Source organism: Orbicella faveolata, unplaced genomic scaffold (assembly GCF_042242905.1).
Source record: "Orbicella faveolata isolate gen_17 unplaced genomic scaffold, um_ofav_v1 contig_36, whole genome shotgun sequence".
Classification (NCBI taxonomy): domain Eukaryota; kingdom Metazoa; phylum Cnidaria; class Anthozoa; order Scleractinia; family Merulinidae; genus Orbicella; species Orbicella faveolata.
In genome coordinates, this window is record NW_028301565.1 from 635,204 (window position 1) to 660,740 (window position 25,537).

The window sequence follows — 25,537 nt, forward strand, 5'->3', positions numbered from 1 at the left end:
TCTAGTTTGTTTGAGAGAAACCTCACGCAGTTAACATCACCTCGCAGTTTCTACAAGTTAACCGGCGCAATAAATCCACGCGGCTTGTAAATAACGGATCGTTCATTTAATAGAAGAGTGATTTAATAGCTTTTCGAGTGAGGCAAGTCGCTTGAACATTTATGAGATGATACGGTAAACCAATCACAGCGACTGGAAGATTAAATACATTGGTTACTCTGTAAGCTCCAACTGAAACTCGAAAGGATTCACTGATCAAGGGGATGAACACTTTACGACTAAAGTCATAAAGGGAAAGTAAAAAGGCCATAGAAGAAAATGTATCAATGATTTACAAGGAACGTTACGGGGAGGCAGTCATCACTTAAGTACAACGACTGCAGGAAAGTTCGCAGGGTTATTAACTTCATAACTTAGCGAAGCGGTTCAACTATTACTTTCAAACGTTTTGCAGCTGGAATGAAAGTTTTTTCCAGAACTTCTGCTTCTTAAATTTATTGTGAATTTAAAGCTAAGATACCTTTAACCTGGAGAAGTTTAAAGCTAAGATGCTTGTAACCTGAAGAAATCTTTCATTTGAATATCTCGGCTTGAATAATCGTTGAACTGTAATGTTAGCCTGGGCTCCTCCAGGAGACTGAGGATAAGAAATCGTCTGGGCCGGGTTGTTCGAAAGCCGGTTAACACTAAACCCAGGATTAAAAGTTAACCGGCGAAGTATTAATTTTTTCTTGTATAAAAATGGTTTTTACTGCTTATGTTTTGCCTAGTTTGACATTATTCAAACTCAAAGCGAAACCGGCCCGTGATATTCCACACTCCCCAAATATCACGAGCCGCAAAGCGGCTCGTGATATTTTGGTGAATTTTGAAATATCACTGGCGGTATTTATTCCAAGAAACCGGTCACTTTGGGACGTGCTCAGGGAGAGGCTGGAAACGAATTGTGTCGTCGGCGGTTAGCACTGGTCAGCACACAATTCAACATGGCGGATCCGAGTGCCCGCATGCATCCAAACAATGAGTTTAGGGAACGTTTGATGGAGAAAGTTCATGTAAATGTTACAGAAACAGGAAAACTAGCTCAACAGCTGTTAAAGAGCTCACGATCACACGAGGTAAATATTAGGAAGAGCCTTCCTATGTCTACAAGTAGAATCAATAAGTGTGAAGGCTTTAATACAATCGTGTTTGCTATACTCGAAGAGGGGAAGAAAGTAGCTATAAACTTAAGGTGGCTCAAAACAGTTTTCTGTTTTTTTTTTTTGAGACTTATAGAACTAGGCGCGATTTTTCAGGCTTGGAACTGTCCTATTTTGAATGGCTGTGCTATTTTTTTAAATGTAACTCGCCATTGTGCCTTTCATTGTGTTTAAGTCATAAATTAAGGTTGCACTGTCCAATTGCATAGCAACAAACTTGACCCACTTTTTACCATCAATTGCATCTATCTTAAAAACTAAGCTGGTGACCCCATATTTTTTTTAGAAAAATCTTTTTGTTACACAGAAGAAACAGGAAAAATTATAAAAAATTCTGTGGAGTGAATGTTTCTTAAATTAAGAAAAATGGAAATTTTCAAGTTGGAGAAACTCCACTCCACAGTTTTTTTTACAATTTTGTACATGCATTCTGCTTTTGCTGTAGAATATTTTTATGCATTAAAAATGTAGGGTCACAAGATCAGTTTTTGAGATATTAGCTTCGTGGATAAGGTATTTTAGCGCGATTTCTATGCACAAATTAAAATCTCGACTTTGCAAGATCGCCCCTTGTGCACGTGTGAAGGTGGTCTGCTGATCAGTAAAGCCTGCAATTCTATGCGAATAAACGTGAATAGCCCATAAATAGTGTTTTCTTTGTCGCTGTTGTCCTTAGTAGCATGAGTGGTAAAAGAAGAGTACCATAAATACCTGGAGATGAGACTAGCCAAGTACAAAGAATGAAGAAAACCTGAAGAGTAGATTTTTCCTGCTGTTTTTTAGATTGATAGCCGGTGTGATCGATCTCAACATCAACATCACAATTTTTGTTTACGTTCCAGCACAAAGGTTGAAGAAGATGTTTTTTCCTTTGAAAATGCCTGAAGGGTGGATGTTTTCGAAGTTAAAAATAACTGATAATGCAAACAGCTCACTAAACTTGGCAGAAACAAAGTTTTACAAAGTAGGCCTTGTGCCGCCATGTTTGTTTTGATTTTTGTAAACTTTAAACCTTGAGCACTATCTCGCGAACCCTTGGGTGATCGTGTGATGCCTCGCGCTGAAGTGTGTGCTAGAGCCCAGGTGTCTCACGGAAATATTACCGTTTTGAGCCACCTTAAGCTCATAATATATAACGGTAAATTTCAGTCTTTTCACAGACCCTCGCATTTGTTTTTGGGAAAGACAAAAATAGAGGGTCTGTGGATTCTTTTGAGAAACTGAATTTTCCATTTCTCTAGGTCTTAGGGTCTTTGTTTTCGTGTTTTGGGGTCCTTGATCTTAGGTCTTTGTTTTTGGGGTCTTCGTTTTCTTCACTACTGCATTGGTGGTGTGTCCATTTACCTTGAAAAATTTGGAAAATTAATAAATACAAATATCCAAAATTTTGTGATTGCTCTTCACTAAAAGTTGATTTCTTTAATTGTGTCTATAGTGCCTGGGCACAAGTTTGTAAATTCATGATCAAAAAGGTAACAAACAGAATTCTTGCCAGACAAAATGTACATGTAAGTCCATTATATGGCCGTGGAATAAAATTTGTTCAATAGAACACTAATAGAATCAAAAATATCATTCTGCTGGATTGTTTGAAATTATTTTCATTATAATGTGCATTTCTTTACATGTATGTTTAAATGTAGATCTTGTCTCACTCTACAAAGCAGTTTGTAAGCCAGGAAGGGTCTTTAGCAAACTCCCAGGAAGTAAGTAAAAAAACTAGGTAAATGCTACAAACATACATCTAAATAATGGGTAAATATTTTTATTATATCTCTTAGTTACTACATGCACTGTTATTGGTCATTTTAGCAGTATATTTCTACCATGGGGTCTGCAAAAATTGAAAGCTGTTTTAAACTTTCATGGTAAACGAAAGCGTAAATATTTTTGTTTTCTTTCAATTGTGTACAAATGTACATGTATGTATAAAAATCTGGTAATGACTTCTAAGTCTTGTTGAAACAGTTGTTTTTAATTGACTCCTGTTGCTTTCAACATGCTGTAAACTGCTGGTTGTGAGCCCCTCTGGTTATAGGCCTATCTACCTGCTAACCAAAAAATGCATCAGGGCATAAGCCCCCCTTTAGCTTTCCTTGTTTTGAATTTGTTTTATTATGATGTTTGAAAGCTTACTGGTAATTACTAGTAAATGAAAAACCGATTTTGATCAATATGTGAAGCTATAGCTCATTTTGAAACATTTTTTTAATTTCTTTTTTGAGCTCCCTTGGATATAAGCCCCCCTCCATTTATAATCCCATCTAAAAACCCTTACAAAGTTGTATAAGCTTGGGACTTATAAGTGGCAGTTTACAGTATGTCTGTTGTTTGAAGCTGGTCCCTGTGAAATTGTTTCCAAGCTAGTTAGGCACAAAGTAGAGAAAGAGATTTTTTATCCCTGTAATTTAAATTTTTAAGCTTCAGTTTTTAATTCTCCATAGTAAATTATAGTAATGTAGATAGAGGACCACCCTAATAAACTTAGTGGTAGCTTGGTGATATCCTCTGTAAATATTGTTATTATTATTATTACACTGTTGAAATAGGTTTTAATAGTTTATTTCTTTTATTTACTTTTACCTCATAATATACCGATATTGACGTTGAAACCCAGGAGGGAGCCATTATGTAAACACTGTTGAAATAGGTTTTAATAGTTTATTTCTTTTACTTTACTTTTACCTTGTATATACCAATTTGTATGGAATATGTTAATTAATGTTATGATGATGATAGTAGTATTAGTATTAGTTGTAGTAACCATGATATCATGATTAGATACGGAAACATGTTTTACTTTTTAAAAAAAAAAAATTATTATTATTACTATTACTATTACTATTTTTTTTTTTTTTTAAATTATTATTATTATTATTATTATCATTATTATCATTATTATCGAGATATTAAACATCATACTTACCTCTTACAAAGAAAAATGGAGTACAAAGTCGATACAAAAGAAGTTGAAAACTTGGATTGGAAGTCACATTCCTGAGTGGCTGGACTTCTAAACCAGTGTGGAATGCCAGTATGAAATTGTTTTGTAGATGTGTATGTACAATACATACTTATATAGATGTACGTTAAGAGAAATTTCCTTGTACTTATAATAAGGAAATTGGATGTTGTCACAATACTGTATGTACATGGGACAAGTGCATTATTAAAATAGTTATGTTCAATTATGTTGCAGCTCATAAAACAGTCTGGAAAAATCATAGCAGACATGGAATCACAGTAAGGCTAATCTTTTTTTAAAAAATAAGAATCAAGAACCTACTTTACTGACTGCCAATACTGATGCAAACTATTATCTGTTTGAAGATAATCTCTATTATTGGGATAGTTTGCATGGGTGAAAGACCTGAGCTGAGCATCTGCAATAATTTAAGGCCCCCTTAAAACTGTTTCTGCATGGTACATGTAAATTTGTTGATCAGAGTACTTCTACTTTTATAATTGACAGTTATTTAATAGACATTAACTAGTCACTTCTAACCAAAGCTAGAGTACATGAACACGTATGTGGGAATTCTTTAAATTACCGTAAAATAAGCTTCTGAATAGTTAAAGTTTTTTTTAAAAATATTACGTTACTTTGTGGCTATTATTGCATTCTCATTTGACTGATGATTCTTTAATTTTGATTTTTATAAGGTTTGCTGATATTCAACATAGGTAAGTGAATCAGTAATGCTACTGTGCTTTACTTTTTCAACAAAATAAATTTCACTGGGGATTGTTCTTTTAAGCTTGCACAAAGATGCTTGTCTTGTAGTGTTTTTTCCTCAAGAACAGACTGCTTGATAGGTACTGGAAATTTATCGCCATAACCTTCTAGTTTGCCATTGTATTTCAAAATACTGAAGAGTGTAATGACAGGAAAAAATGTGTGTGCAGTCAAAGCAGTTCAAAACAACTTGATCAATAGAATGTGTACTTTCTAGTGATGCCAATAGAAAATAAAAAAATATTGACATCTATAAGATTTCCAATTTTGCTCCTGTTGAAGCCCACGATACAGATGGAAACTGAAAAACAAACTAGTGATTCCATCTAAATAGTGCTGATATAATCAACTAAAATCAGCCAAAAAAGAGCAAAACTACTAATTGCGCAAATTCTTACGCATTTCCCTCTTTCCTGGAAGACTCCTGGATACTGGTAATTAATTTAGACAGACAGGTAGGCAACATTTTGATTCTGATTTTGTTGCAGTATGCAGACAGTTAACACTATCAGTGAACACTTGGAGCCAATATGGAGGTTAGTGAGGACAACAATATTATGCATAGCATGTGTTGAGCCTACAAGCAGATGCTGTGACCAGAAAAGGGAAGGGTGAGGGGAAATGACACTGACAGACCATGCAACTACCATTGTGCAGTGTACAGGCCATGTTGAAAGAAAGTACTGTTTTGGACAACAGTGACTCAATATGAACTACTTTTTGGTCAAATGTGTTTTTTTGCAATAGCCATTTGAAAAATGTTCATTCAAAGAACTATATTGTAGTGATCCTTAAGATAACAGAATTTTTACACAAAATGTATGAACACATTTTATTTAATTAATCATGTCAGATTTATACAAAAATATATTACCAATGTTGAATCATACATGAACCTTATCAATCTCATTTACTGTGTACCTAGTCATTTTCATGGTTAGTTTTCTTTTTGTGCCTGGAGAAGGCCAGTAGCCAAGGCACATTTGCACACAGGCTACATAGCAATAGCATCCCTTGCCAGTCGAACAGGGAATCTTTGTTGGTGTCCTCGCAATAACTGTGAGGACATTATTGTCATGTGCCATACACTATAGCCTGTCTGATCAATTATTGGCCTCAATCCATCTCACATGTGAAACAATTTGGATCTTTGACAATAGCATTCTAGGGAATATGGCTTTGTGCATTGAATGCAGATGATATATATAAATTTCATGTACATAGCTTTGGTTGAAAAGCAATGGCTTTGTCTTGTCAACAACAGTAGCATTGTTAGCATTACTGTACATTTACATTCTTCAAGAATCTTTGTTTTCACCTTCTTGGCCCCCTGTACTGTTTCTTATATTACTGTACACTGTATTTCAATCCTTTGTACAAACACAGGGAGCATTATGAATTACAGTGCTGACACCATATGCGAGAGACTTTCAGTCTACTATAGACTATCTGTAGTTAAAACATCATAACATTTCACAATAGGCATTTGTGTTATATTGCAAATTAGCCATAATTATTGTCTTATAGGGGGTAGACAATGGGAGGAAAAAAAGTTGTGACAAACAGCCTTGTCCTACTAGTCAAGTACCCATGCAAAATTGATAATTAATGGAGTACATAATTATGGTTAGATTTGAATAGTTACTTGATATTGCAGCTTGGTAACTATAAAATTTGTTTGTGCTACACACAGCTGTGGAAACACTTTCAGATATTAAAGAAAGTTGTTGAAATATTTTGGCTTAATCTGTATATCTTAACTTTTTTGTCCCTTATGAATGCCATCAAACCAGCTTTCAGCTAGCTCCTTTAATGACTGCTACAGTAGTTTGTTATGGTAATCATTCTGTCTTTATGTTAATGTTTTTTTTTTCTCCATGCATTGAAAAGAATAATCTGCAAATTCCATTTTGTGAGAGCAGATTTAGAGCTTTGGGAGATCATGCACACACTCAAACACACTTAACAGCAAACAAAGTGTTGTCAAGTATATCATGTAGTGTTTAGAAGTGATCTGGTCCACCATTATGTTTGTTATCCAGATGACACAATGGACAAAATGGATCTTCATTTGAAGGGTGAGGTGCTTGTCTGTAGTGTTGATCATGACGAGTATAGCATGGCATGGTACTACACAAGTCCGTCATACAGAGATAGTGCCTGTACAATAGATGGATCAGACTTGGAACCTTCACGGAATTCCTCCATTGACAACTTGCCATCAGCATTCTGTTGTTTTGAACAAAATAGATTCTATTTATTTACGATAGAAAACCTAAGAAAATATCAGGGTTCCAATGATAAAGACTGAAAAAAATACTTCATTGTGATTGGCTGAGAACAGCCAAATTTAGTTCTTTTTTAATTTGCCCTGCAATGTAAGTCAACTGCAGCAGGTTTAAGTCAGATGGGTGTCCAGGTGTACTGTGGATGGCCACTTATTAAAGAAGATTTTGGCTAAAAAATAGTATGTAGTAGGGCTTCTGCAAGTCAGTGTCTGGGAATGCGCAGTCAGTATTTGCTTAAACGCACTCAGTATAGTCATAAACACAGTGTACTTTACATGTACACTTGTGCAGCTCACTTAACCTTTTAATAATTTGTATGTAAAAAATATGTACCAATTGACTGCAAAGTTGATCAGGAGCAACCTCACAAAATAGTGAAATACAATAGAATTGCTTGTGTGGGGAAAGTACTAGTGCTCACTGTGGCTGATCAGTGCGGATAATTTAGAGAAATCATGCCACTTCCTTTCATTTTTTTTCACATCCCTTTAGAGTTCAGGGTCTTTTATAAGGTCCAGTATTAAAAGTTTATTATGTACCGTGTCCATTTGATTAAAGATTCTATTGACTCTCTTCTCTGGGGTGTCTTCATCCTCCGGTAGCTTCACCATGCTGGCCTGTGATAAAAAACATACAAGACACCTAGTTTGCTGTTTCCAAAAATTAAGATCTTAACTTAAACAACAACAACAACAACAAAAAAACAATCTGCACTCAGGCCAAAGTGGGTTATGGGAATAACCATACATGTAAGGTCACTGTGTCACACACTTTATTGAAATTAGTTTCTAGTATGTGGTGATGAGGATTTGCTTTGCAGTAAAAACAGACGTACCACCATCTTGTAAATAGAATCCACAATGTGAAGCATCTCCTCCTTAGTTATGTAACCATCATCATCTAGGTCATACAGCTTGAATGCCCCTGCAAATAAATAAATAAATAAATAAATAAATAAATAAATAAATAAATAAATAAATAATAAAATAAAATAATAAAATAAAAAACAAGAGCTTCTAATAAATAATTAGATTATGAGCTTGAGATTTCTATCGCGTGATAGTTGAATCAGCTGTAGCCCTTGTCAACTATCATGCATACAAGTTGAGAGAAAAAAATCTAATTGTTTTGGTATAAATCTACTAGTCATTCAAAACTTTATCTAAATCCTCTTCATAAACACTTTGAAAATGCCAAAAAGCGGTCGTCACTTTGTTAATTAGTGCACACTAGCATACTACTCACTATTCCAACAGAATAGATAGTGAGTAGCGTAGCCAACCAGAGAACAGCATTCGTGATAGAACGCTAGTAGATTTATACTAACACTGTTTATTGAGTGGTTGAGTGTTGAAAGTAATTGGGCAATTACTTTGAATTTGGTTTTGGTTTCACTACGGTTTGAGATTAGCTGAGCAGTCTCAAGTCTAATTGGTAGGTGACTACTTTGGCTTTGATTTTATGACACTTTGTTGAAAACTACTCTAATAGTCCATTTTCATGTCATTTGAGGGCATCTGTGATATTTTTTGTGTACCAGACTTTGTTTGAGTTTATTTGTTCTTATTTCTTTTTGTTATGTTACAGAGAGGTAGTAGTAGTAGTAGACTTTACTGGAGAGGGTAACATTTTCTACGTGTAGTTCTTGTTTTTCACCATCATTAGTAACACAGCCAAACAGACAGGAAATGAGAATGAAAATCAACTATGAATATTGTATTGATATGCCATCAAATTCTCAAAACCTTTCATTAAAAAGTGTGTGGCTTTCTGTTTTGAGAAAGTAGAGAGACAGTAGTCATACACATTTAGTTGGTGTTCAAATATAATATACATAAAAACCTTACATTGAAGCTTTTCATCAATGCTTCCTCTTGAAGTTACTGATAAAGCACAAATGAATTCTCTGAATTCTATAGTCCCATCCTAAGATAAAAACAATGCAAAGATCAGTAAATGAGTTAAAATAAATTATTTGAGGACAGAGATGTTAGAATTTGAGGTAGAGAAAATAAATTTGCAAAATTGCTGGTTATCACAAGTTACTTAGGGACTGACCATTACTTTTTGAGGGTGGAGGGGAGGGGGTTGGGCGATTTCCATAAAACATTCCTGTTATCATAACATCGGATGACCCTACTGAGACGATCTTTCCAGTATACAAATCTCATGCCTGTGGCTCAGTTGGCAGGTATAGCATTCCCTTGGTCAATGTTTTCATTATGTGAGTGGTCCATTTAGCAATCTGTATTGAAAACTTTGGGAAACTTGGAGAACTAAGAATTAGTCAGGCCTCTTTTCATCATCTGGACCAGTTTGTTAGATAACCAATCTTGTGCTATCTTCAACCAGGATGCATGACGACCTACCCACACTGATGATTTAGCCTCACCCTTATCAAGTTTAGAAATAACTGCAGGTGGAGAAAATTGCATTAACTGGATACGAGATTAAATGTAGCTTCACCCTCTCCCTTCAAACCACTATTGAGAATACATAAACTACTAAAAAACACTAGGTGGTAAAAAAGCTAAAACAAGACTGCATTGTTTGGGCACTGGGATTACACGATATCTCAAGAACAGAGATTTGATTCAAAACTATCCTTCAATTTTATCTTTTTTGGCAAATTAGTGAAAGTCATTTAATTATCATAAATGTCATCTAAATTATTCAAAGCTGACAAGTTGTGATAAAAATATAAAATGAAATGCATATTTCTGTTACTGTGGTAAACCTCAAATATTTTTCTAATGTTACTATATGTCACAAGAAAGCATCTTGTGTATTTTGTGAAAAATATGGGGATTTTGATTACTGAAATTATTCAATATGATACGGAAAATTTAACCTGAAGAGTTTAATTTGAACATTTCTTGTCAGACATTTTTAAAACAAAGAATTTTGAATTTAGATCGTAGTCAAAACAATATGTCTTTGACGTCATGTAATACAATATGCATGGAACACCTTTCCTGTTATTGTGGTGACGAGTGTCTGATGATGAATTTCTCTTTTAATAACAACGGGAATTTGAATTACTCTGGAAAACCAATTAGTACTGGAATGAAAGTTAACCTTCGACTTAGTCTTTCCTCATCTCACTCATACTTTAACTTCCGAATCCAAATCTTAGTTGCAACAAGACATTCCGCTGGTTATACCTGCATTTATAAAATAAATGCAAGATTATCGATGGTTTGTGTTACGGAAGTCTCGCGCCAGTGCGTCGAGGAGAAACCTTCGTTGAACTTCACACCCGTTTTGATGCTATCTAATTTAAATCATTCTGGGAGTTATCCATAGTCACTTGATTTTCCCCCGGTCGGTAACATTTGTCAATACAACTCCATTTCTTTATACATCCTAGCTGTTTTCACCACAACCAAAGTGTCATGCAAGAATTTGTATACAGGGTTCTTCGAAGCAAAACTTCTTATAAATAAATAAAGGAATAAAATTGAGCAAAAAGAAAAATTCGTACAAAGATGATGGTGTTTTTTTCTAAATTTACCACTGTGTTTCTCATAAACAGCGTCAAGAAATAGTAGATAATTACGTATCAAAACTGCGTAATAATTATGGTGATTTGGAACTAAAAATGTTTTTCTGCGAATTCGCTGCGAGCCGACGATGGATATTAGGTTTTTAAACTCAAGAAAATACATTATTAATTAAAGCTACCCACAGTGTTACGGACATTGATCCTAATTATGAAATCGTATTGTACAGAAATATGTATACAAATAAAGTTGGTAATGAAACTTCCCGTCTATCGGTACAATACGACGCATGCTGTTCTGAAAACTAAAACTCAATTCACCAAAACAGCGCAGCTCTAGGACTAAATGATCTTTCACCTTCGCAGTGTTTGTAAAACGTTCAGTCAGGCACGTACTAAATAAAACTTACTGGAAATCAGAAATGTGGGGAACTGACAAATACATCTCAATGCACTCCCGCTCGCTTACCTTATTGACATTGATCCTAATTATGAAATCGTATTGTACAGAAATATGTATACAAATAAAGTTGGTAATGAAACTTCCCGTCTATCGGTACAATACGACGCATGCTGTTCTGAAAACTAAAACTCAATTCACCAAAACAGCGCAGCTCTAGGACTAAATGATCTTTCACCTTCGCAGTGTTTGTAAAACGTTCAGTCAGGCACGTACTAAATAAAACTTACTGGAAATCAGAAATGTGGGGAACTGACAAATACATCTCAATGCACTCCCGCTCGCTTACCTTATTCTCATCGAATACATTGAAAACAAAAGATGCAAACTTTGACGTATCTCCAAAGGGAAAGAATTGTTTGTAGATTTTCTGGAACTCCTAACAAAGAAAGCAAAGGAAAGGAGAGAGAAGATTGCATGTCTCGATTCTAGAATTCGTCGCTAGCTGTAATTAAATTCATTTCACTCAAACATAATTAAATTTTGTAAACAGTTTAAAATGATATATGTTGTGCTTCCATAGACTAATGGTGAAATATGGTACATTGGAAAATGTTTCAAGCAAAAGTTCTCAAAATCTTCTGAAAACTTTACTTACCAACTCATTGAGGTTGCCTGAAGGACAGTCCTTTAGGAATCCTTTATACCTGTGGGAGAGAAATCGTCGGTGGTAAATTAGCACTTCTCGCTCATCACATCAGTAAATTCAAATACGACGGCCATCTGTACACACACGCCTTTGCACTATAAAAACCTACCACTGCTGTAATTCTTTCTCGCTGACTGAAAATAAACACGAAGAGCAATAAAGGAGTTAATAAAAAAACTCTTGATGTTACTTTAAGCAGGACATAAACGAAGCACTCCAAAATTAATTTCTCGCAAAATATCAATTAACGTGCAGTGAATGTCAAAGTTGTGAGTCTGAGGATATCGTTATCAACTGCTGCTACAAAAAAACCACCAGGTTAACTTACAGTAAGTTTTGTGTACTAGCTCCTGGACTAACTCAGGTTTTAACTTGCAGTTTTTCTGCCCCATTTCATTCAGCCTCAAGACTCATTACATCGTTGTTCCAGTCTGCCACCCATACACTGCAGTTATGTCGAGTGCCTCATGAGATTTTATTCAAGTGTGACATTTGTTGTCATGGAGATTGCGTTATTTCCACTTACGCTCGCAAAAAAAATGTCCTATTTGGTTTCTATTCGTTCACTGACATCAGTTTTCAAGTTACTGAATTAAAACTCCAACGAGAATGCTGCTTTGTTGAGGGTTGCCTTATATACGCATGATTTTTCGCTTTTTGGCTTCTCTCTGTTATCTCGGACCATCTCGGGAATTTGATACAAAAGATAACTTGGCGAATTGCGTCAAGGCCGTCAAATCGCTGTCTTTACAAAGACGGTGTCACGTTCATATTCTGCATCAAATTAAGAAAGTGCTAAGAGATTTATTTCCCATCGGGATCTAGATAGGTGACATGTATATATGTATTTTTGGGACATTTGAGAAACATTTTGAAAACAGTCCAAAATTTTCAGCGGTTTCAATGGCTGTAGACTGCGGCTTCTCCTTGAGGATCTCACAAAATAGAAATCGTTTGAGATAATCAACGTTTGATTGACAAATTAGGGTAAAAAAGTTTAATTTGCTTTTTAAAATTTATGACAACGTGAATAAAATTAAACGATATCAGCAGGTTTTCAACTTTTCAAGAGCCGCCTTTACGCGAGGCAAATCTAGTACATGTAATGCTAAAGGTGAGCTGCGAGTAAAATGCTAAAATTGAAAACACCCTCAGAAATAAAGAAAACGATAATCACCGCACGGATACTGTAAGCGAAGGTAACGAAAGAATTCAAGGGAACTTGAAAGCATGAGCGCTCTCCAGCTGTAGGGTCCTGCAGGTGTAAGTATTTTCAATATAATTATTAGTAATCTGATCAATCGTGTTCTCACATTGAAGGAGGTAGTGACCTATGGGCTCCTTCATAGAGACCGCGCTATTTCTTCCTGTAAACCATAATTCAAATAAGCTGCGATCAGACGTTCTTTTTCTGGCGAACGGGAAAAAAGAACGCCTGATCGCGAGCTATAATTCAAAATGAACGCGACTTCCAAAACATCCTCAGTCCTTGTCAATTTCCAAGTAATGAGCCCCAAACTTTTAAAGAAACTGTTCCAGTTGTCGGCAAACTACAAACTGCATCACAGGTGTCGGCTAAAACTCGTGATGGTCATGCGGTCAGTCAGTTAAACCTTTTGGGGTGGGGAAAAAAATTTGAGATTATACACTCCCGTCGCACCTTTTTTCTCCTCCCTGTCAAAAATAAGAAAGGGAAGTCGTTGAATTCACACTCGCACTCTCGCCAATTTTTCGCCCTTTTATTTTTACACGGGCGTTATTTCTGCGACATTTTACATATAACAGGTTCTTTTGTTTCCTTAACCCCGCGAAAGTTAAAGACAAAAATTATAAAAGGGGCTACGATACAGTTTGATTTACAATATGCTAATCTCAGACGTAAGAATCCGTCAGAATACCTGGAGAATATTTCCATTTTCTTGGATAGCCGTAAAGACGTGACGGTCAATGCGCTTTCAACAGTGTTTTGAATACAGATAGCCGATTCAATGCGGCTTTCAGGAATTCAGAAAAAAATCCGGTAATGTACAGTGTCGTTTCAAAGTTGGATTCGATTTGACGAAGAGTACAGCCGATAAAATGATTGCAAAGCCGAATGCAAAAATAATTATCAAATTACGCTTTAGCGTGAATAATTAACAGTTGTAATTAATAATTAATCGCTATAATTAAGGCCAAAACATAAGCAAAGAACCGTGTGCGTTGGAGGGTACTGATAAACGACCCATGGACGCCCTATGTTCCCCAGGGGAGATAAGGATCAATGATGATCTCCACTTTGGAGATATCCACCACTGGCCACAGACACTGAGGAAAATGATTGTTTTTCTATAAAGCACTATCCACTGGTTCGGTATATACTTATTGTCTCGAGTCTTATTGTTTGGTATATATTTATTGTCTATATACTTATTGTCTATATACTTATTGTCTGGAGTAAATGATTAGTATTTCAAGGCAGTTCCGCTTCAGTCAGGCTTGGTTTAGTCTATATTTAAAGCCCCTCCCCCTGATCGGATATTGGCTCATTTAGGCCCCTACTTACATAAAGCTCTCTAGCGTAGAGCGTGTTTTGCACCTTGTGTCGTTTGAGTATGTTTAGACTTGTGACATTCATAAACAACTGTTAGACCTGCCTTGTGTTTTTTTTTTTCCAATACTATTTTTTGAGTTTCACCATGTGATATCGTGTATCCACGTAAAATATTTGACACACATCCCCTGGAAATATAAAGCCAAACATTCTTATAACGTATAATTACTTCGGATATCGCCCCTTGATAATAAGCCTCAGCGAAACCTAAGTCCACAAAAAAGGCCTTTTGAACTATTCTGGCCCTCTCTCTGTCACGTAAAGGGACCCTCTCTCCCAAGCGTTGCGTGACAGACAGAGGGCCAGAACTGGACTAATGGCAGCCCTCGTCTTATTGTCAGATTATTTTAATATATATTTTTCTGATTTTATGTCAAAAATCAAAAGCACTGATATGGAAGGAAAACATCAACTTTAATAGTTTGGAGAAACTAAAAAGGCGACTACACAGTTAAATACTTCCACAGCTGTTTACTCTGATTTTTGTTACAATCCTATGCGACTTTGAATACGAGTGATCTATTAAGTGTTAATGAAATAATTGGTAGAAAAATGCCATAAAATATCTGGTCGTTGGCCAAGTTTTGACACCAATTTAGTTTGGTGATAGAGCACTAATAGACCAAGAAAAACTGTATGAATATACATCAATGCATTCTTCAATTAGCTTCTATCCGTGCTCAGTCGATGAAATAGACAATTTTCGAGAAAATCGATACAAATTGCCTAATTGTGCATAACAGAAATCGTTAACAATCGACAAACAAAATACGTTGTAAGCAGTCGATTTATATCGAGTTTTATATGGCTATATCGATTTTATCGAAAATATTGAACTAATCGTCTCGAGTCTCCACTTTTACTTCAGAAATAACGAAAAATTTGAACAAGATTACCAGGACACTTAACACATCCCTCCAGTGTTGCAGATTAAGTTCATTACTTTAGTAAGAATAAAACACAGAGGAGTCGTGTTGGCCTGTGAAACCACGCCACCGCAAAAGATGCAGTTTTTAACGTTTTGCAGGAGTAAAAAGGCGATAAAATCTAACTATTAAGATCAAATTGATTTCTATCGATTTATCAGCGGTTTTCCGATTGAACACGTCGATCTTCACGTAACTAAATGTCAATTTTTTAACGCAGTCGTACAGTAAGAACTAATGAAATACAAGAAATGAACACCTGTTCATGTGAGGAGTGATTTAAATAACAACTTATTTTACTGCTCACTTAAATGATATTTTTTACATCCATCTTCACAAGACAAAACCTAGTGTTGTTGTCAGTTTCTACCGACTAGAGTTCTAGCTTAGTACAAAATTCACATCATCACCATAATACAAATAGCATAACGAGAAGATGGGTGCATTTGAATACACGATAGCCATACTATAGTGGACACACTCTACGTTGACTGACGGAGTGAAAAGCGTTGTACAAAGCATCTAATCCTAAAGTAACATTTAATTGATCTCTTAAAACTTCAAAACTCCCTCTCTCTCCCTGAGCAGTACTTTTCTTTCTCCTCCCTGGCAAAGCAAATACGAGTGCATCAACTCTTCCCAGGGAGGGTGTATGCTCAAGGGAAAAAGTCAATCTCTGCTGCGATAACCCTATACCTAGAAATACCCAACCCTGAGTACATCCCTTTCTTTCGAACATTCCCCACCCCTTCCCAGACAAAGGCTTTCTCCCTTCCTGAGGAACAGATACCTACTTACTTCCCTCCCTCCCCTTCTGGGCAAAACGTTACTTGAACTTGGTCCTGGAACATGCTCAATATTACTGAAAAACGTTCAACTGGATATCAGTAAACAAACAACATTATTAAAGATTAGAGCTCAGGTGCTCTAATCTTTAATAAAGTCAAAAAGTTGGCTTGTAGAATAGTGAAGTTTTGGTGCTAAATGGATTGCTCTAGATTCATGTCAGTATAGTTTATAGGTTATTCATCAGCTTGTGACAGGTCTTCTTGAGGCAAGTCAATAGCTAGGGCTTGTACTATCCATGGGTCACACTTGGAACCTTCACGAAACTCCTCCATTGTTAACTTTCCATCTTCGTTCTAGAATGTTATAAAAAGAATTACAATAGGCAAAAGCTTTATTTATCAAATCCACGCTTTGGAACATGACATTTGTTCCAGGCTAGTTAAAATGACTTTCTATTACTGACTTGTAATGCCACCCAGCTAAACAGAAAGCTTTGAATTACAATTGGACATGCAAGCCTACATTTATTCATTAGCATTTTGTTGCATGTCAGCCATCCCCACACGTCTTAAAACACTGCGTCAACTACAGGACTGTACATGTATATTAGCCCATCTTACAGGTATCTGACTCACCAAGTTAACCTCAGCAGTGAGGCAGAACTACATGCAAGCACTCTGCTGTAGAGTGCATGTGCATTTACACAGATTTGAGATTGAATCCAAGGGAGCCTTTCAGGCTGGTTCTCATATGTCAACAGCATTCCTGTGACAAATAAGTTTTCAGATGTAACCAGGAGCATTATGATTTGGTGAATTCTTGCAGTCAACCTTCCCATGCAGCTGTAATGTGTAGTGAACACACTCAAATAGGCCCAAATTGTGGAAATGACTGAGTCAGATTGCCAGCGATAAATGTTACCATGTGCCACAACAGTGTCCAAGGTCACGCTGGCAACTGTTGTACTAGGCTTGTTGGCGGCATATGAGAACCAGCCTTAACAGCATGACAAGAGCCATCGAATGACAAATTTGACTTGTGTTAGATGCAAACACAATTCAAATATGTGAATAAAATGTGGAAATTAAATGAAAGTAATTCCTGTTCCCACTTGAAGGATATTTGGGAGCAAGGTTCAACAATCTTTCACAGCTGTGAAGGTATCAATGATGTGTATGATACTCCACCTCACTCAAATATTATATAAATACAAGTGCAACTGTCTCTTCACTGACCTTGTCCATTTGTTTAAATATCTTGTCTACTCTTTTTTCTGGAGTGTCTTCATCTTTTGGTAAGTCAATTATATTACCCTATGAAAAGTACAAGGAATATTGCATTACTCACTAAAAGAGAGAGATGTACATTTTATTTAATAATAAACATTAGAAAACAGTCCTAAGAAAATATGTTCACTGATTGGTTAAAAATTGTGTTTTTATTAAACAATTAGATTATGAGTTCGAGATTTCTATTGCATGATAGTTGACGAGGGCTGTGCCCTCGTCAACTATCACGCATAGAAATCGAGCGAATAATCTAATCGTTTTAGTATAAATCTACTAGTCATTCAAAACTTTCATCTAAATCCTCTTCACAGACACTTCAAAAACACAAAGAAGCGGCCCCCAGCACACGCTGCTATGCTACTCTCTATCTATCACAGATTATAGTTCACCACTAAATTTCCTCCGATTCTTATTGGTTTAAATTGATCACATGACGCGATAGTGTTCATCCGTGGAGAGACACTATCAGCCCATAGTGCCCGTCCAAGGAAAATACCCGGATGGATAGTACTCGTCCGTGTAAATGTTTCTGTAAGGAAGCGGGCTTACAGAAAGTAAACAGTTGAAATGTATTAAATGGGTTTTTGTCTGTTTTCTTTTTCAAATTTTACATTTGGCTTTAACGACCTTTCACGGCTTTCATCTAAAAAAGTTGAAAATAACTCAATATGAATTTTGAACTGGCGCGCGGAAGAAAATTTAGCGGTGAACGATAAAGACAATAGAGCGTTTATGTCTCGGAACTATCCGTCTGATAGTTGTCCCTTGGAAATTTGATGGTCTTAAAACTAGCATATTTGCCCTCGAAGCTTCGCTTCTCGGGCAAATATTTGTTTCAAGAACATCAAATTTCCGCGGGGCAACTATCAACCGATAGTTCCTTGACAGAAACACTCTATTGTTTAAATAGAACGTGAGTAGCGTAGCCAATCAGAGGACGGCATTCATGATAGAACGGTAGTAGATTTACAGTATACTAAAACTCGATAGAAACACAGAACCAGCAGGAGCTGTTGACGTAATGATGGCGCAAGCAAAGACAATTTACATTTTGATAATCAAAGTTAACAACTTGTTTTCCTTTTTTTGTCACAGTGTTTTCTAAAAGAAATAGAAAACATGTTCTCCATGTTTCTGTCGAGTTATAGAGACACTCGTGAAAGTTTGGGAGAACACTCATGTTTCTATAACTTGACAGAAACATGGTACATGTTTTCTATTTCTTAAATAATTTAAAGCTGAGCATGTGCCCCTGTTTAGTATTTCATGGTTTCAATAACAATAATTATTGGGTGCAGAACATACCACCATACGATAGATTGCTTCTACAATCTTCAGCATTTCATCTCTTGTAATATATCCATCTTTGTCAAGGTCATAAAGACTAAATGCCCCTGAAAGATAATAATGATATTTAAACATTCAGTCAATATGTTAATAATAATAAGGGCATTAATGTACAATTCTCATCAGAGATACTGTGTTCAAAACAAGCCAAAATAATTATATTTACAAAAAGCAAATAAGGAAAGAAACATGCAAACAATGCATGTCCTCTATAATGTGACTGCCTAGCAATTTTGTTTTGCTCACATAATCGTCAAACCTGAACTCTGAAGTTCAAAACCTAAAAGAGACAGGATTTTATGCTGCCATTCATGTTATGTAATCACAAGAACCAATGGATGCAGGGAGAAAAGAATAAAACAAAATGGTTTGAAATCTACAAGTTTATTACAAAACCCAAGGATACAACCCTTTGAACCTGTTGAAATGTAAATCACTTGTTTCTTAAATTAATGATCTCTGCTCGGACAGCAGTGTAAAACATGACTGTTTAAGGCTAATAATGAACATTTACTTCAAAATCACACAAAAGTGGAATTTGCCTTTTATAATATATGCCTTTGCAATACATGTACATGTGAGCCACATTATGGCAAGCCCTAGGATTTCAAATTTCATCAGTAACTAAACACTTTTTCGGTTCTGTGTCCAGTAATTGTAAAAAACGATGGGTAGTGGAAAATGTTTGGTGACAAAATTTCATGCTTGATTTGGACACACATAAAAGAAAGCGAAAACAGTATTTTGAGAATAGAGAAGGAAATGAAACAAACACTGTTTTTATAAACTTACATGTATTCAGTGGCATGGATCTTGGCTAGTAAGCTTAAGTTTCTAAACAACGTGATGTATTCCATAAAGGTCTCTAAATCAGTACAAACTTGCCTCTTCCTTGTTTTTTTTAATTACAAAAAGGCAACTTTTGCACTTCTTCTTCTTCTTGGTAGTGGAAGCCATGTGAACTTGTTCTTGGGATAAAAACCAATATTGTAGCTGGTTCGCCCAATATCAGCCATTTGTCTGCCATCTCAAATCCATCCCAGACTGCATTATACATACTGTGCGATGCACTTTGGGATGGATTCAAGATGGCATATGGGTGACGTGAAACAATGTTTTAGTCTCAAATACAACTGAAGTGCAAATCAAAGGAATTACTCCACTTGTTGAGAATTACAACAGAAAAAAATAGTATCAAATGAATTTTGATCAGCAAGGCTGAAGATGTCCATGGCAAACGGTTTTTCTGAATCATGGTAACAACACAGATTAACCGGAAATTATCATTACCGTGAAATCCTAGGGCTTGTTATGGATATAAAAAAATGACCATCAAAATCAAAGAAAAAGCGACCTCACATCATGGTATACTACCTAATGTATTTGGAGATTACATGATAGCATACATGTATATATCCATGTACAACCATATAAACTGAACAGGAGCAAGAATAGACTAGATTGGGCAGGATTCAGAAGCAGATTTCAAAGCTGCCCATATCTATGATCTATCATATCTCTTTTTAAAATGTAGGATGACATAAGATGTAAGATAGGTTAACAAAATACATTGTACATGTGACACAGTTAATAATAGCTCTTGCATTCATACTTACACTCCAATTTTTCATCTAGACTTCCTCTGGAAGTGATTGATAATGCAGTAATAAACTCTCTGAAATTAATTGATCCATCCTGAGAAAGAAAGCAAATTGATGATGTTAAAAAGCTAGAGCGGTAATGTAGGGCAGTTACAAGACATTGTAAGGAACTAGGGGACCTAAAAATAGTCAGTAAAACAAAACAGGAACAACAAAATTACTACTACTTACAGAGTTTTTGTCAAAAACTTTAAACACAAAGGCTGCAAACTTTGAGGGATCACCAAATGGAAAAAACTGCTGGTAGATTCTTTGAAATTCCTAAAAGAAAAGAAAAGTTGGACGAGTTGTTAGAAGACTTGTGTGTTAAAAGTTGAACCCTCTTCCCACTGGCATCCTACCTTATACAGCTGTACAAAGTATGTATGTATGTGTGTATGTATGTATGTATGTATGTACAAATATTCCATACAATGTACAAAGTCATGTAAATATTTAGTGGTGAACCAATTGCATAAAGGTTATTATAAGTTGTTCTTTAACATACAATCCCTTTTTTTCACCTACTTAGCAAACAGGGTCCATAATTATTCGCAGTTGTGCAGTCCTGCAGTCGTCCGTGATCAAAACAATATGAAAGTTTAGTTGACTCTACCAGAAAAAAAAATTGTTAAATTTTCTTCTGAGTTCCCTGCATTCTGGTCAATTGTCATCCATTTGAAACTTTTAGAAAACAAAGAGAGATTTGTAGCTTTCTTTCGTAATTAAACCATCAGTTTGGTCCGCCATGAATGAAATCATTGCAGGCTCAATTTTCAGTTTTGCCAACTGCTGATTCTGTACTGCATCTACATCTGCGAAAACACGACGCGCAGTCCTTTCTGTTTTTATTTTCAATAATGTTGACTCCCATATCTCTAGACTTACAGCAGCCTATATCCATTCATGCATGGATTACAGACAGAATACTATTACTTAATCAATTAAATTATTGTAATTTAGTTACATTATTTCAGCTGTATCATATTTTACATGTAGGTAATACCATGTACTCATATGGGAATACTGAAATAAATTGTTGTCATTGTTGCATCAGCTGTTTTAATCAGTATATGGCGTTTATTAAAGTTAACCATGGTGTTAACAGTATGGAAAAACAAGCCAAATACAAGCAGGAGGAGCAAAAGCATTCCTTTCAGCCTCAATGGCAGTCCAAGAGCCCTTGGTCTTCATTTGAATCTGATGTATGATTTCTGTCAAAGATGTATGTGCATTACAAAAGGTCAAAGTCTGTCAAATCTCCTTAATACTGCCAAGTACATGTATCTGTAACATGAAGCGGTACCATGCACAGGCCAAAGTTATCCTAGGTCTGAGATTTTTTTAAGTAAAGGTTGTTTTGACATTTTGCCAGAAGTGATGTGGTTAACAGAAAGGTCTACAAGGTGTAGCTTTTGCCAACAATTACATGTACAGAAATTTCCAATTTGGAATGCCTTCAGTTTGTTATCTTGCTGTTCTTAATAGCATAAATAGTGATGACTGAAGATTTGGGAAAACACTTTAGAATAAACAGTAATGAGATGCCATGTTTTTATATCGCTAAGTTGTTTATTCTCCAACATTTAAATGGTGAAAAAATATTTCTGTTTCTGTAGCCTTCCAGAACATTTTGAATTTGGCTGTCTCATATTTCAAGAATGCTTTGTTTCCAAAACAAATCTTTCTCCTTAAACAAATATAGTCCCGGTAATTAGTGACATGGATGTTGAAAAGAAGCACCTTTCAAAATATTCTGTAGTTTTAAATTTAGAACGTTGATGCTGCAATGTGAAAATATAAAGCAATGCCCTTTTATGTGGTTTTTCTTTGTAATGAAAATCTACAGGTTCAAATATGAAAGTATCAGTTTATAACATAATGCAAAGAAATACAATTAAAATAATGAATAATCAAACACTCAGGTTTTTAAAAAAAATATAATTGATACAGAAGACACAAAAAACATAAAACCTGCTACTATCATATGGTAAGCGCAGTGCTTTTTTTTAGCACAATTTTTTCCTCTTATCTACTGTCACATGAAAGTTTAATATCACCCAATTTAGGCCTGCATGAAATGTAAATTAAACACAATTCTCAAAACAAATGCTGTACATAATTATAACTGGACAATAAAGATTTCTAAAATGGTAAAATTTTACATGAAGAAATGGAAAAAAAAAAAACTGGTTGCAATGAATTTTTTTTGGGGGGGGGGGGGGAAGGGGGGTTATCTTTCTGGGCAAGTGAAAATGACACCAGGTGAGTGCATTTTAGGAGTCACTGGGCTGAATGGTGAGTGCTGTCAAAATGTAGTTTCCAACACTGATTCACTGATCCTCTGGACCTAATAGCCAAGGGAAAGGAGTTCTATCTACAAGCTAGGAGCAAATAATGAGAAGGCTTTGGATCCATATCTTCTTAGATTATGGTGATTATATCAAAGAAAAGCAGATTCATTTACATTTGTGATACAATGAAATATTTTGTGAAGCTGATTGCTAGTCAAGAGTAACTGCACAAACAAACTTTTCAGAGTACTACAATTGGTACAAATGCAAATTCTAAAAGTGAAGCACACACATTTCTGTTTATGGTATAACATTATTGACTGGGTCAAAGTTACCTTTGAGACCTTATGCACCCATTGTGCAACCAGCAGGGAAGTTGATGAAAGTACATAACAACAACATGGAATACAATGTTTACACTCCAGTTATAGCACTGAAACCAAGAGAAAATCTGACATACATGTACATGTGCTGTGCGTTTACATGTATGAGAAAATGCCAGACAAAAATTACTACTAACAGTTACTAAATTTAATCAACTGAAATGACAAAATGTAATAAGGATGCCACAAAGGAACATTTTTATATTTCTATTCATTTTATCTTCCTTAAGACAGGAAAAGTAATCTTAATTTCAATCTTTTATCCAAATACAAAGGTTGCCTCAACATTAACATCCAGATCTGCTTGTGAATTAGGAGCAGACCATAAATAAGCACGGCCATAACTAAACAAGGGACAGGTAAAATAAGGGACTTCTCTGGCAGAGTCCTGCTAAACAATGTTACTGGTAAATAAGCTTATAGGCAATTTGCATAAACTATCTTAGAGATAAAAACAGTGACACTTTCGAACATGATTTTAAATAGATTACATGTAACTTTCTGCATTTTATCAATATTTAGCGTTTTTTAAGCACAATAAATAAATAAACAATAACTTAACCACCTAAAATGCACATTATGTGTGGCAAAAAAGCGAATGAGACAACTACAGCTGTAAATAGTTTGAAGCAAATAAATTAAAAATCGACAAGCGAATTTTCGAGTTTTAATTATCGAGTTTTAATCATCGAGTTTCAACAAAACTCTGTCAATTAAGCTCATTGATAATCCAAAGCATTCTCCTTAATAGAATAGACATAAACTGATAACCCAATCTGTGAATTCAATTCGCTTCATCCCTAATGGAAGATTTGGAGATACAGTAACTGAGGAAAAGGATTATTGCATTGTTTGAAGAAAGAATAGGCAAATTAATGTAACCCCGCGGAGTAAACTTCGAAAAACAAAACCTTAAGGCGCAGCCCTTGTCGTAAGTTTAATTAAAAAGGTTGTTTCAGTTTTCTTGAAGGCGATTCTGCCGAACACATTTATTGCTTGAAAAACGAAGCACCAAATAATCAGCTAAAGACGCGTACATGTACTTGGGTTATTAGGTTTCGTGACATGTTTTCCTAATTCTGGAAACCTGCACTTAAGAGATTTTACACCAACTCAAACAATCCCTAAGTGTTCCGAAGGACCAAATAAGAAGTGGCAGTCAAAGAAAAGAGCGAAGTGTACGATCTTTTAGCGTTTTCTTTCCCACGGATCTCATAGATAGCAAGTTTACAGTTTGGTAATTAGCGAATACTGACCTCTTGTTTGAGCTCGCCTGAAGGGCAATCCTTCATGAAGTCTCGATACCTACAAGAAACATAAAGTTCTAGGAGATCAGGAAAGGAAACCAATTGTAATTAGAAGAACTTCGAGAGCATCGGACCAGATAGCAATTTTATTCAAAACTGAAAACATAATAAGGCTTAACGAAAACAAAAGCAACACGGCTTATTGACAAGAAGCTTACTAACTCATGGTCATTACAATAACAAAACACCACCATTAAAAGTGCGTTTTACAATAATAGTCTAATACTCACCACTTCTGCAATTCTTTTTTATCGACTGAAGGAAGGAAAACAAAAAACATTCCGAATTACTAATAAAGTAAACAACTACAACCAAGAATGCTAAGGAAATCAAACACTGTACGGAAATTTCTGACATTGACACATTGACATCGAGGTAATCACTGAAGCTCAGAACTTACAATACGTGCACTTAAGCAGCTCTTGCGTTTCATCCGGAGTTAGTTTACTCCCTTTATGTCCCATGATGACGACAATAGTTGTAAACTCAAGTTAGCAGCATGTCTTTATCACCTGAAACCACAACTCCACAAATTGACCGCCATCTTTGGCTAGCGTACCCAGAGCACCTCGCGATGCTTGATGTTATCGGATATACTTATTTGCACGGTAACCAATCAGAAACCGCGTTATATAATGGCCGCAAGCAAGGCGAGAGAACTGGGGTGCTAACCATTTAGCTAAGAAATCCGAAAATTTCGGTTGAAAGTCAAATGGAACAGTAATTTTCCGGAAAATCCGTTCCGAAATTGTAGACTACCTTCAGAGGTAGTCCTCTTTTTCCGTTCGGAATGGAACGGCGGAAGTTTCCCTACCATTTGGTGAATTTTCCAGTTTCCAGTCTTTCATCAACCGAAAACAAATACGAGAAATCGAATTGCAAATGGTAAGCGCCATCTCGTTCGGTTGGGTTGCTGATTTTGGAAAAACCCTTACCATTATACAACGGCCATCCCAACCGGTTTATTCTGACAAATGGTAAGCACCCCTGGACTAGGCCAAATTCTTGCCGCAGACGGTACACAGGATCAAGAGAACATGAGGGACAGCTGTCCCTCATTTTCTCTTGACAGGATATAAATATGGACTAGCCTAAAATAAGACGAAATCCAAAGTGCACGGATAATGCTAAA

General features: G+C 35.8%; 3 protein-coding genes across 4 annotated transcripts; 1 reads left to right on the forward strand and 2 right to left on the reverse strand.

Annotated features, from left to right (window-relative positions):
* The first annotated feature begins 970 nt into the window (after nucleotides 1-970).
* On the forward strand, nucleotides 971-9,254 carry LOC110040558 (uncharacterized). 2 transcript variants are annotated; one of them, XM_020745802.2, is made up of 6 exons: nucleotides 971-1,118; nucleotides 2,846-2,908; nucleotides 4,402-4,445; nucleotides 4,866-4,886; nucleotides 5,427-5,474; nucleotides 6,981-9,254. In XM_020745802.2, the coding sequence occupies exons 1-6, from the start codon at nucleotides 987-989 to the stop codon at nucleotides 6,982-6,984; spliced, it is 312 nt and encodes a 103-aa protein (XP_020601461.2). In that variant the 5' UTR covers nucleotides 971-986; the 3' UTR covers nucleotides 6,985-9,254. The 2 variants fall into 2 exon arrangements, with proteins under 2 accessions (XP_020601461.2, XP_089130981.1); XM_089274855.1 differs by having other exon boundaries at nucleotides 5,427-9,254.
* On the reverse strand, nucleotides 5,757-12,495 carry LOC110040557 (neuronal calcium sensor 1-like). The gene is made up of 8 exons (XM_020745801.2): nucleotides 12,166-12,495; nucleotides 11,947-11,971; nucleotides 11,787-11,835; nucleotides 11,478-11,567; nucleotides 9,074-9,152; nucleotides 8,062-8,150; nucleotides 7,766-7,843; nucleotides 5,757-7,167 (listed from the first exon to the last, which is right to left on the reverse strand). The coding sequence occupies exons 1-8, from the start codon at nucleotides 12,227-12,229 to the stop codon at nucleotides 7,069-7,071; spliced, it is 573 nt and encodes a 190-aa protein (XP_020601460.1). The 5' UTR covers nucleotides 12,230-12,495; the 3' UTR covers nucleotides 5,757-7,068.
* Nucleotides 12,496-14,825: 2,330 nt separating this feature from the next.
* Nucleotides 14,826-24,998, reverse strand: LOC110040556 (neuronal calcium sensor 1-like). The gene is made up of 8 exons (XM_020745800.2): nucleotides 24,806-24,998; nucleotides 24,636-24,660; nucleotides 24,355-24,403; nucleotides 20,614-20,703; nucleotides 20,398-20,476; nucleotides 18,740-18,828; nucleotides 17,381-17,458; nucleotides 14,826-16,498 (listed from the first exon to the last, which is right to left on the reverse strand). Exons 1-8 carry the CDS (start codon nucleotides 24,867-24,869, stop codon nucleotides 16,379-16,381), a joined length of 594 nt encoding a protein of 197 aa, XP_020601459.2. The 5' UTR covers nucleotides 24,870-24,998; the 3' UTR covers nucleotides 14,826-16,378.
* Between the last annotated feature and the right edge of the window lie 539 nt (nucleotides 24,999-25,537).